The 12,616-nt window shown below is 41.9% G+C and overlaps 1 protein-coding gene across 3 annotated transcripts in view; it reads left to right on the top strand.

Annotated features, from left to right (window-relative positions):
* Window positions 1-12,616, top strand: part of trappc9 (trafficking protein particle complex subunit 9) — a 298,405-nt gene that overhangs the window by 114,791 nt on the left and 170,998 nt on the right. For all 3 annotated transcript variants that reach the window (XM_014177781.3, XM_082970084.1, XM_014177782.3), the window contains one exon: window positions 1,344-1,496. In XM_014177781.3, the coding sequence (XP_014033256.1) occupies window positions 1,344-1,496 (153 nt within the window). The remainder of the gene's footprint in view (window positions 1-1,343; window positions 1,497-12,616) is intronic.

Raw genomic sequence — 12,616 nt, 5'->3', positions numbered from 1 at the left:
CTGCTATTGTTGAGTGATGATAGTTAGCTGACCTGCCAACCACCAACTGGCAGCTATTAACCTTTCACCCAGGGTTGTCATAGTTTCAGCCTCGAAACATCAGATGAGCAGGTTTACGCTGTGATGTAGACACACATGAAGGCACACACACGGAATTGGATGCCCTCTAAATGTCAATAATATGCAAGTAATACTATGAATCTTCTCGTCTCGATGCTGAAATGGCCAGCAGCGCAATAAGCTCCAGATCAGTCTGTGTCAGCAGCTAGATGCTTACATATGCAGAACAAATTTCATTTCAATTACCTGTTGGTACAAACGCTGGAGATGGCATCCTGCTTATTTCCTGGTTTTGAAAATGTTAGACCATGTAAAGTTGTGTCTTATCCCTGTCATTTCCCTGTCATGTTCTGCTAAGATCCAACTAGACTTGAAAGTTACCACCCAGTATTGTTTTCTGATTCATTTTAGCTTCTGTGCAAAAACTGTGCAACTCAGGATGCATTTTTTTTGCTGAAGGAACATCTTGTTTGTTGTGGTCCAATAAGTGCTGGGAGAGAGTCCACTAGGACTCTCCTCTTTTACTCGTTCAAGAACAAACAGTCTTTGTTTCTATAACAAAGTTTGGACAGTTTAGACGTGAGTTGAGAAGGGCACTATTATTATACTATTATTCTTTAAATCCCTGGGTCGCTTGTCTTTTCAGTTCCCTGCTGCTAGCGACTGGAACAAACTGCAATAAACACTCAAACTGGACCGTTCTATCTCCATCTCTTCATTTAAAGACTCAATCATGGACACTCTTACTGACAGTTGTGGTGGCTTTGTGTGATGTATTGTTGTCTCTACCTTCTTGCCCTTTGTGCTGTTGACTGTGCCCAGTAATGTTTGTACCCTGTTTTGTGCTGCTACCATGTTGTGTTGCTACCATGTTGTTGTCATGTGTTGCTGCCATGCTATGTTGTTGCCTTAGGTCTCTCTTTATGTAGTGTAATCTCTCATGTGTGTTTTGTCCTATATTTTTGTTTAATGTATTTTTATTTTTAATCCCAGGCCCCGTCCCTGCAGGAGGCCTTTTGCCTTTTGGTAGGCCGTCATTGTAAATACAAATTTGTTCTTAACTGACTTGCCTAGTTAAATAAAGGTTCAAATACATACGAATAATGAGGTAGTGACTACCTCCGAGAGGTTGTCCTGAGATTCATAGAGTATAATGTTTCATTACTTCTCCTCTCTCTCTCAATATATATATTATCTATGCCTGTTGTCTCCCCAAAGTCTGACTCTGAAGATTTTCTCTGTGCACTACTTTATTCGTTGTCTTGTTGTATTGTTTCCTGTAGAGAAGTTGTTTGGAGAGTTCCTGAGCTGGGACCTAGACGAGGCGGTGTCTCAGCTGCCTCTGAAGCCAGGCCAGTCTGTCACCCTCACCGTCAACATCAAAGTCAGACTAGACTTCTCTGGAGGAGAGAACCTGCTACAGGACCTCAACGATGGTGAGTGGTTTAAATTCCAGATGGGCCGCAAAGGTCTCCCAAACAACATTATCCAGGTGCTCTCCGACCAACATTGTCAATTGAAACCAGTAGAAGCTAAACTCTTTTAGGCAGGTATTCCCAATAGAGCACACTTCTATTTATCTATTTTGGGTTTGCCTTTCTGGAGAGCATTGGGTTCTCAGCTCCATGACCCCATAGCACTGGTTCAAAATGAACTGAATGCAGAGTTGAGTCTGTGTTTCCTGCCCTAGCCAGTAGCTGAGTGTTCCAGAGAGGTGTGTTGAGACTCATCCAACATTCAACAGAGGTAACCATGCAAACAGCAGACTCCCCTCTCACCTTGATTTCTCTCTTTGCCGTCGTCTGCCTTTCTCGGTCTCTCACTCTTTCTCTCTGTAGTCTTTCTCCCATGTGATTTGCTCCTGCATGCATGAGAAGATATCAGAGGAGAATAGGAGCTGAACGGACGTGTTTAACTCAGTGCTCTCTCTCTCTCGCGCTCGCTCGCTCTCTCTCTGCACCTGACTTTCAATCATTATCTTTGAGGCTATTTAACATACAGTTTTAATGTTTTAATTAGCGGGGCAGTAATTATTGCCCCTGAATAAAGGAGATAAAGCAAACAGGGCTTCCTTAACCTCTTACATCTAGACGTTCCGCTAGCGGAACACCTGCTCCAATATCCAATGATGGGCGTGGCGCGAAATACAAATTCCTCTAAAATCCGAAAACTTCCATTTTTCAAACATATGACTATTTCACAGCATTTTAAAGACAAGACTCTCGTTAATCTAACCACACTGTCCGATTTCAAAAAGGCTTTACAGCGAAAGCAAAACATTAGATTATGTCAGCAGAGTACCCAGCCAGAAATAATCAGACACCCATTTTTCAAGCTAGCATATAATGTCACAAAAACCCAGAAGACAGCTAAATGCAGCACTAACCTTTGATGATCTTCATCAGATGACACACCTAGGTCATTATGTTATACAATACATGCATGTTTTGTTCAATCAAGTTCATATTTATATCAAAAACCAGCTTTTTACATTAGCATGTGACGTTCAGAACTAGCATACTTCCGGGGAATTTACTAACAATTTACTAAATTACTCACGATAAACGTTCACAAAAAGCATAACAATTATTTTAAGAATTATAGATACAGAACTCCTCTATGCACTCGATATGTCCGATTTTAAAATAGCTTTTTGGTGAAAGCACATTTTGCAATATTCTAAGTACATAGCCCAGCCATCACGGGCTAGCTATTTAGACACCCGGCAAGTTTAGCCTTCACCAAAATCAGATTTACTATTACAAAAGTTTGATTACCTTTTGTTGTCTTCGTCAGAATGCACTCCCAGGACTGCTACTTCAATAACAAATGTTGGTTTGGTCCAAAATAATCCATCGTTATATCCGAATAGCGGCGTTTTGTTCGTGCGTTCCAGAAACTATCCGAAATTGTAAATCAGGGTCGTGCGCATGGCGCATTTCGTGACAAAAAAATTCTAAATATTCCATTACCGTACTTCGAAGCATGTCAACCGCTGTTTAAAATACATTTTTATGCAATTTATCTCGTAAAAAAGCGAGAATATTCCGACCGGGAATCTCCTTTTCGGTAAACAGAGGAAAAAACACAAAGACGGGGGCGGCCAGTGCACGCGCCTAAGCCCACAGTCCCTTGATCGGCCACTTGAGAAAGGCGATAATGTGTTTCAGCCTGGGGCTGGAATGACGACATTCAGGTTTTTCCCGGGCTCTGAGAGCCTATGGAAGACGTAGGAAGTGTCACGTTAGAGCAGAGATCCTTTGTAATGGATAGAGATTGCAAAAAAGTTCAAGAAATGGTCAGACAGGGTACTTCCTGTACAGAATCTTCTCACGTTTTGGCCTGCCAAATGAGTTCTGTTATACTCACAGACACCATTCAAACAGTTTTAGAAACTTTGGAGTGTTTTCTATCCAAAGCTAATAATTATATGCATATTCTAGTTTCTGGGCAGGACTAATAATCAGATTAAATCGGGTACGTTTTTTATCCAGCCGTGAAAATACTGCCCCCTAGCCATAACAGGTTAAACAAAAAACCCGTGAAACCATTTTGTATTTTGTTGGTGACGTTCTGGACCGATGCTATGTTCTACTGGATCTTACACTACATGACCGAATGTATCTGGACAACTGCTCGTCGAACATCTCATTCCAAAATCATATGCATTAATATGGAGTTGTTCCCCCCTTTGCTGCTATAACAGCCTCCACTCTTCTGGGAAGGCTTTCCACTAGATGTTGGAACATTGCTGCGGGGACTTGCTTCCATTCAGCCACAAGAGAATTAGTGAGGTCGGGCACTGATGTTGAGGGATTAGACCTGACTTGCAGTCAGCGTTCCAATTCATCCCAATTTTGATGGGGTTGAGGTCAGGGCTCTGTGCAGGCCAGTTAAGTTCTTCCACACCAATCTCGACAAACCATGTCTGTATGGACGTTGCTTTGTGCACAAGGGCATCGTCTAGAATGTCTTTGTATGCTGTAGCGTTCAGATTTCCCTTCACTGGAACTATGTGACCTGAACCATGAAAAACAGCCCCAGACCATTATTCCTCCTTCACCAAACTTTATAGTTAGCATTATGCATTGGGGCAGGTAGCGTTCTCCTGACATCTGCCAAACCTATATTTGTCTATTGGACTGCCAGATGGTGAAGCATGATTCATCACTCCAGCTGATGCTTGGCATTGCGCATGGTGATCTTAGGCTTGTGTGCGGCTGCTTCATCCATTTCGTGAGGCTCCTGACAAATAATTATTGTGCAGACGTTGCTTCCAGAGGAAGTTTGGAACTCAGTAGTGAGTGTTGCAACCGAGGACAGACGATTTTTAGCACTCAGCGGTCCATTCTGCTGAGCCATTGTTGCTCCTAGACGTTTCCACTTCACAATAACTGCACTTACAGTTGGCCGCGGCAGCGCCAGCAGGTCAGAAATTTGACGCACTGACTTGTTGGAAAAGTGGCATCCTGAGATGGTGCCACGTTGAAAGTCACTGAGCTCTTTAGTAAGGCCATTCTACTGCCAATGTTGGAGTGTCTGTGGCGATTGCATGGCTGTGTGCTCGATTTTATACACCTGTCAGCAACGGGTGTGGCTGAAATTGTTGAATCACCCAAAATCGCAGGGGTGTCCACATACTTTTGTAAATATAGTGCATCTGCTACTCCCAAGTCCTAATACATCGTTTTTTCCCCCTCATGATTGCATTAACATGGTTACTGCTGAGGATTATTACAATTTTTATTGTTTAGCTAATTTAGTGGTGGTGGTGCTTGGCGCTGTGGGTTGATTAAGTATTGCACAAACAGACAGTGTGCTAATATGACTGAGGTTTGGAATTGCATTGAATTTGAATTCACTGCAAACTATTGAAAGAGCACTCCAGAGAGAACAATGTGGCATAATACATGTTAAAGACTTATTTTTCTGTGTATAATAATGTCATTCCCTGGTTTTGTGCCTGTTAAGACTCGTTACAGCGAAGCGGTCTCTGTCACAGCCAGGTAAAGACAACTTATTTTCATGACGACATCGGGGCGTCTTGTTGTGAAAGAGCACCTATAATAGTATAAATAACGCCTTCCTTTCATCCTAAGTGGTAGCACTTCAGAAATGGTTTTGAGGCATTCAAGGCTGCTTTCATTTACTGACCCCAGACAGCTGGAATGTGCATGTATAAAGTAGGCCCTTGGCCCTGTGTGGGAATTGAATGGATCCTTCACCTCTTGAGCTGCACATTCGGCTTGGCGATAAGCATCAACAGCTAGCGGCTCCCTCCCTCCCTCCCTCCCTCCCTCCCTCCCTCCCTCCCTCCCTCTCTTTCCATCTCCCTCCCTCTCTCCATCTTTCTCTCTCCCTCCATCTTTCTCTCTCCCTCCATCTTACTCCCTCCCTCCCTCCCTCTCTCACCATCTTTCTCCCTCCCTCCCTCTCTCTCCATCTCATTATCTCCCTCCATCTCTCTCCATCTCTTTCTCTCCCTCCATCTCTCTCCGTCTCTCTTTCTCTCCATCCCTCTCTCGCCATCTTTCTCTCCCTCCCTCCCTCTCTCTCCATCTATTTCTCGCCATCTCCCTCCTTCTCTCTCCATCTTTCTCTCTCTCCATCTCTTTCTCTCTCTCCCTCCCTCCCTCTCTCTTTCTCTCCCTCCCTCCCTCTCTCTCGTTCTCTCCCTCCCTCCATCTCTTTCTTTCCCTCTCCCTCTCTCACCATCTCTCCCTCCCTCCCTCCCTCTCTCCATCTTTCTCTCTCTCTCTTCTTCTCCGTCTCTCTCCATTTATTTCTCTCTCACCATCTCTTTCTCTCCTTCCATCTCTCTCTCCCTCACTCTCTCTCTCTCCATCTCTTTCTCTCCCTCCCTCCCGCTCTCTCATCTCTTTCTCTCCATCTCCCTCCCTCTCTCCTTCTCTTTCTCTCCCTCCATCTCTCTCCATCTCTTTCTCTCTCTACCTCTCTCTCGCTTCCTCCCTCTTTCTAGGAGAATAAATTACAGCTCACGGCATGCTTGGTGTGTTAGAAGCATTCTGATCTTTATACTTTCTCTCTCACTCTATTGCTATCCCTCTCCCCCTCTCTCCCTCCCTGTCTGTCTGCATTGATATGATATATTTTGTGTCTGTCCTTCGGCTCATTTGAGTGACACTGTCTGATTGTCATACTGTAAAAAGCACTTGAAATAATTCCTTAAAGTGTTGGAGGTTTGAGATCGGTATTGGAACTGATTTGCAAATTAACTGACTAAAATAGCGGTGATTATTTGAATAATGGATGGAGTGGAGAGATTCTTCTCCTCTGCCCCTCACTACTCCAAACGTTGATATATACAGTTGAAGTCAGAAGTTTACATACACCTTAGCCAAATACATTTAAACTTAGTTTTTCACAATTCCTGACATTTAATCCAAATAAAAATGCCCTGTCCTAGGTCAGTTAGAATCACCACTTTATTTTAAGAATGTGAAATGTCAGAATAATAGTAGAGAGAATTATTTCTTTCAGATTTTATTTCTTTCATCACATTCCCAGTGGGTCAGAAGTTGACACAAACTCAATTAGTATTTGGTAGCATTGCTTTTAAATTGGTTAACTTGGGTCAAACATTTTGGGTAGCCTTCCACAAGCTTCCCACAATAAGTTGGGTGAATTTTGGCCCATTCCTCCTGACAGAGCTGGTGTAACTGAGTCAGGTTTGTAGGCCTCCTTGCTCGCACACGCTTTTTCAGTTCTGCCCACACATTTTCTATGGGATTCAGGTCAGAGCTTTGTGATGGCCACTCCAATACCTTGACTTTGTTGTCCTTAAGCCATTTTGCCACAACTTTGGAAGGATGCTTGGGGTCGTTGTCCATTTGCAACCAAGCTTTAACTTCCTGACTGATGTCTTGAGATGTTGCTTCAATATATCAACATAATTTTCTTCCTCATGATGCCATCTATTTTGTGAAGTGCACCAGTCCCTCCTGCAGCAAAGCACCCCCACAACATGATACTGCCACCCCCGTGCTTCACGGTTGGGATGGTGTTCTTCGGCTTGCAAGCCTCCCCCTTTTTCCTCCAAACATAACGATGGTCATTATGGCCAAACAGTTATATTTTTGTTTCATCAGACCAGAGGACATTTCTCCAAAAAGTACGATCTTTGTCCCCATGTGCCGTTGCAAACCGTAGTCTGGCTTTTTTATGGCGGTTTTGAAGCAGTGCTTTCTTCCTTGCTGAGCGGCCTTTCAGGTTATGTTGATATAGGACTCATTTTACTGTGGATATAGATACTTTTGTACCGGTTTCTTCCAGCATCTTCACAAGGTCCTTTGCTGTTGTTCTGGGATTGATTTGCACTTTTTGCACCAAAGTACATTCATCTCTAGGAGACAGAACGCATCTCCTTCCTGAGCGATATGACGACTGCGTGGACCCATGGTGTTTATACTTGTGTACTATTGTTTGTACAGATGAACATGGTACCTTCAGGCATTTGGAAATTGCTCCCAAGGATGAACCAGACTTTTGAAGGTATCAACAACAAAAAAATCTGAAGTCTTGGCTGATTTCTTTTGATTTTCCCATGATGTCAAGCAAAGAGGCACTGAGTTTGAGGATAGGCCTTGAAATACATCCACAGGTACACCTCCAATTGACTCAAATGATGTCAATTAGCCTATCAGAAGATTCTAAAGCCAAGACATAATTTTATGGAATTTTCCAAGCTGTTTAAAGGCACAGTCAACTTAGTGTATGTAAACTTCTGACCCACCGGAATTTTTATACAGTGAATTATAAGTGAAATAATCTGTCTGTAAAGAATTGTTGGAAAAATGACTTGTCATGCACAAAGTAGATGTCCTAACCGATTTGCCAAAACTATAGTTTGTTAACAAGAAATTTGTGAAGTGGTTGAAAAACGAGTTTTAATGACTCCAACCTAAGTGTATGTAAACTTCCGACTTCAACTTTATAAAGAACCTTAGAAGTTCTCATGTCACATTTAAATGGCTGCAGTCTATATCAACGTGACCATGCAAATCATCCCTTCATTTTTGGGCCTGGCTCAGGCACAAGATGTCATTTCCTTTGTTCTTGAAAACGGGGTTTCAGAGGAGCCGAGAGGTACATTCTTTGTTTCTTACCTAGACCAGTTTATCCTTCTCCTTGAGTCCAGAGGGGTTCTGCAAAGCAGGATCAATGAGTTAGCCAGAACTTTGATAATCAACCAGAAATAACTATAGATTTTCTGGTTCATTAAGACTGCGGAACTTAGATATGTGTTTTTGTTTGTTGATTCAATTAGACAACACCCATTTATATCTGTGTTGTTGTCACATACACCGTTCAAGCTTGTCTTTGTAAAAAATAAAACGTTATTTTAAAATATTTATCAGTTAACTGGCTAACTCACTGATCCTGCTTTGTAGTATACCCCTTAGCTCTGTACACTCACTCACTCACTCACTCACTCACTCACTCACTCACTCACTGGAGCATACATTCACTGTAGCTCAGTATTTGTATTGTTTATTTTATACAGTCTTATTTGCTCATTTATGAAGGGGGACAACAATTTGAGGTGACTGTAGCTCAATGCTTTCTCCTTGGCTAAACTAGGCCTGTAATTTAGTATTGTTATTCATATTTACATATCACATACACATTTGTATTTAAGGCACATGAAAGTTCACATATTCAGGAAGGCATTTCTGCAACAACCAAAAAATGGAATAATTAAACGGTCCTCCTGTGAAGTAGGAACTAATGTCAAATGCCTAGGACCCTGTAATCAGTCACATATAATAGGCTAAATATCGTCTACCTAGACTCCTCAAGTTAAGTGATTTCAATGGGGATTTTTCCATTCTGATTGTTTACTGCTGTTCAATCTAACTTCAACCAGAAATAATTGTCATACATTTCTACATTTCCTGCACTCATTTGTTATCATTTCCACACGTTGCCACGTAGGGCTACATGATCTGGGCGAAAAATATATAGGCCTAATTGGTGAACTGCTGGAATCATGGAAATTATATTATTATTCTAATTCCATAGTTGGAATATAGAGGGCAGCACTTTGAACACGTTGTTTGACATGACAACGAATGCAACATCCAGGGGAAATTATTGTGACGGGGTAGGAATCAAAGTGTTGGTCAGTGTTTCCCAGGGGACCGTCATTAGATGTTATAGTACATATTTTCTCTTACTTTATGTAGCTATCACTAGCTAACCTATTTATGCTTCACCTATAGAGCTTACCACCTTGTAGTCCAAAAAAACTGAAATTAGTTATCTCTGGTTTGTTCAGACATTCCTATGGGGGTAATGAATGGGGAAAGAATGGGGTTTCGGGATAAACACCGAAAGTAAGGTCTGAGGTTAACACCGGCTTAAGATATTTTATTTGTTTTGTTGTATGGAATGGAAGACCCAGAGTTACCTCTGCTGCAAGAGGATACGTTCATTAGAGTTACCAGTCTCAGAAATTGCAGCCCAAATGAATGCCTCACAGAGTTCCAGTAACTGACACATCTCAACTTCAACTGTTCAGAGGAGACTGTGTGAATCAGGCCTTCATGGTCGAATTTCTGCAAGGAAACGACTACTAAAGGACACAATTAAGAAGAAGATACTTGCTTGGGCTGGGAAACACGAGCAATGGACTTTAGACCGGTGGAAATCTGTCTTTTTGTCTGGAGTCCAAATTGGAGAATTTTGGTTCCAACCGCTGTGTCTTTGTGAGACGCAGTGTGGGTGAACGGATGATTTCTGCATGTGTATTTCCCACCCTAAAGCATGGAGGAGGAGGTGTTATGGTGTGGGAGTGCTTTGCTGGTGACACAGTCAGTGATTTTTTGGGAATTGAAGGCACACTTCATCAGCATGGCTACCACAGCATTCTGCAGCAATACACCATCCCATCTGGTTTGTGCTTAGTGGTACTATAATTCGTTTTTCAACAGAACAATGACCCAACACACCTCCAGGCTGTGTAAGGGCTATTTTACCAAGAAGGAGAGTGATGGAATGCTGCATCAGATTATCTGGCCTCCACAATCCCCTGACCTCAACCAAATTGAGACGGTTTGGGATAAGTCAAACCGCAGAGTGAAGGAGAAGCAGCCAACAAGTGCTCAGCATATGTGGGAACTCCTTCAAGACTGTTGGAAAAGCATTCCAGGTGATGCTGGTTTGAGAGAATGCCAAGCGTGTGCAAAGCTGTCATCAAGGCAAAGGGTTGCTACTTTGAAGAATCTAAAATATATTTTGATTTGTGTAACACTTTTTTGGTTACTACATGATTCCATGTGTTATTTCATAGTTTTGATGTCTTCACTATTATTCTACAATGTAGAAAATAGTAAAAATAAAGAAAAACCCTTGAATGAGTAGGTGTTCTAAAACATTTGACCGGTAGTGTAAATTCACAAAATGTTTCATTCGCTGATGCAGATTATTCTACAATTAAACGTATAAGAGCTCCTAAGCCTGTGTTTACCACAGATAATATGTTCTGCGTTTTATAGAAAAATCCTACAAAAAAAACTAATTTAGGGGCGGTTGGCTTTTTAGTTCGCGCCTCATTTTACCCACACAGTTTTTACCACAAGAACAAGTTCTAAGATAAATATCTGCCTTAGTGGAGCACGTGATAACACCTTTAATTGGGATCAGTTTCCCTGTTTGGGAGTGTTTTTAAAGGATCTACATTTGTAAGTGCCATTTCATTGAGTGCAGACATTACACTGGTTTCCATCCAGTAGAGGCACAAATTATATTTTGGGGTGGTAAATCAGAGTTTACCAATTGATCTCTGAGATTTCTGCCCCACGAGAATACGATCAAGGGAAGGTCCGAAAACACATGACCGATACTATCATCGGATCTTAGAATGTGCCAATGTTTGTGAACGATTCCCTTCATTTGTTCAGAGCGTTTTGAATAGCGGGTAGTGAGGTTTTAAGAATGCTTATTTTTGCGAGACTGTCCTTGAAAGAGATTGTCTCGATTTGTTTTGGATTTTCTCAATGGCAGTATTAGTCTGGCCATTTTTGTACCCCCTCTCCTTGTATTTTCTTTGCATCCCAGCCATATTTCTGTCTAAATCTGATTTGGTTTTTGCTAATTATTTTGTTTTGATTCGACAGAATTGGCTGTAGGGCAAACTGTTTTTCAAAGGAAGCGGTTGACAGCTATCAGCCCTCAACTGTTAGGATCAGTAGGTTTCCTGTAAAGATCAATGTACAGAACATTATCCTCACACAAAATTAAAAGATCAAGGAAACTGATTTGACGTGTATCAGATTGTATAGTAAATCTCAGGTGCTCAGAACAGGAGTTCAGAAAGCATGGAATGCCTGGAGCTGTTTTGCATCACCCCTCCATAGAACAAAATTATCATCAATGTACCGTTTCCAAATAAAAATGTTAGGCAAGAAAACATTTTTGAGAGGATTGCTAATTTACTGTTTCTCCATGTAACCCACATCAAATGACCATAGTTAGGATCCGTAAGGGATCCCATAGCAGTACCCTTCGTCTAAATAAGGAAATAATTTAGAAACATGAAGTAGTTCTGTATAAGTACCATTTCAGCCAATGTTATAATGCATGTACTGGAAGGTAGTAGTTCATTAGGGTCACGTTGCAGAAGGAAATGTTCTTTGGTTTCAATACCACCCTCGTGTGGAATATTTGTGTATAACGACTCAACATCAAAAGTCACTTATTTTTTTATTTAACCTTTATTTAACTAGGCAAGTCAGTTAAGAACAAATTCTTATTTTTAATGACGGCCTAGGAACAGTGGGTTAACTGCCTTGTTCAGGGGCAGAACGACAGATTTTTACCTTGTCAGCTCAGGGATTCGATCTAGCAACTTTAACCACTAGGCTACCTGCCGCCCTTAACGAAGTATTCTCAGGGAGAGGATCAAGAGATTCAATAATAGAGATCATACTGCTGGTGTCCTTTACAAAGGAGGTGAGCTGTTATTCGAGTGGTTTAATTAAAAAAAGTAGATAGAGGGGGCGTTACTGCATCAATGCCCGCTACAATAGGACGCCCTGGAGGTTTTGTAACGTTCTTGTGTAATTTCGGCAAAGTATAGAAATTGTCGATTTTGTGTTGAATAGCCAAAAAGTAATGTTATTTTTGGGTGATTTGACCAGAACTTAAATTCCAATCTAGGACGATAAAGATAGTGTTCTGAAATTGGGAGGTGGGGTCACTTCTAAGTTTCTTGTAAAAGGTGTTGTTAAGCTGTTGTCTATGACTCATTTACATAAACTATCCTATCCATGAGTACAACCGACCCACCCTTATCAGCAGGGAGGGTAAGGACTGACGTATCAGACAGTACAACCGACCCACCCTTATCAGCAGGGAGGGTAAGGACTGACGTATCGGACAGTACAACCGACCCACCCTTATCAGCAGGGAGGGTAAGGACTGACGTATCGGACAGTACCACCGACCCACCCTTATCAGCAGGGAGGGTAAGGACTGACGTATCAGACAGTACAACCGACCCACCCTTATCAGCAGGGAGGGTAAGGACTGACGT

The sequence above is a fragment of the Salmo salar genome, chromosome 27, assembly GCF_965601325.2.
Source record: "Salmo salar chromosome 27, fSalSal1, whole genome shotgun sequence".
Taxonomy (NCBI): domain Eukaryota; kingdom Metazoa; phylum Chordata; class Actinopteri; order Salmoniformes; family Salmonidae; genus Salmo; species Salmo salar.
Note: the sequence above shows the minus strand (reverse complement) of the source record. Positions and strands in the feature narration are given on the sequence as shown.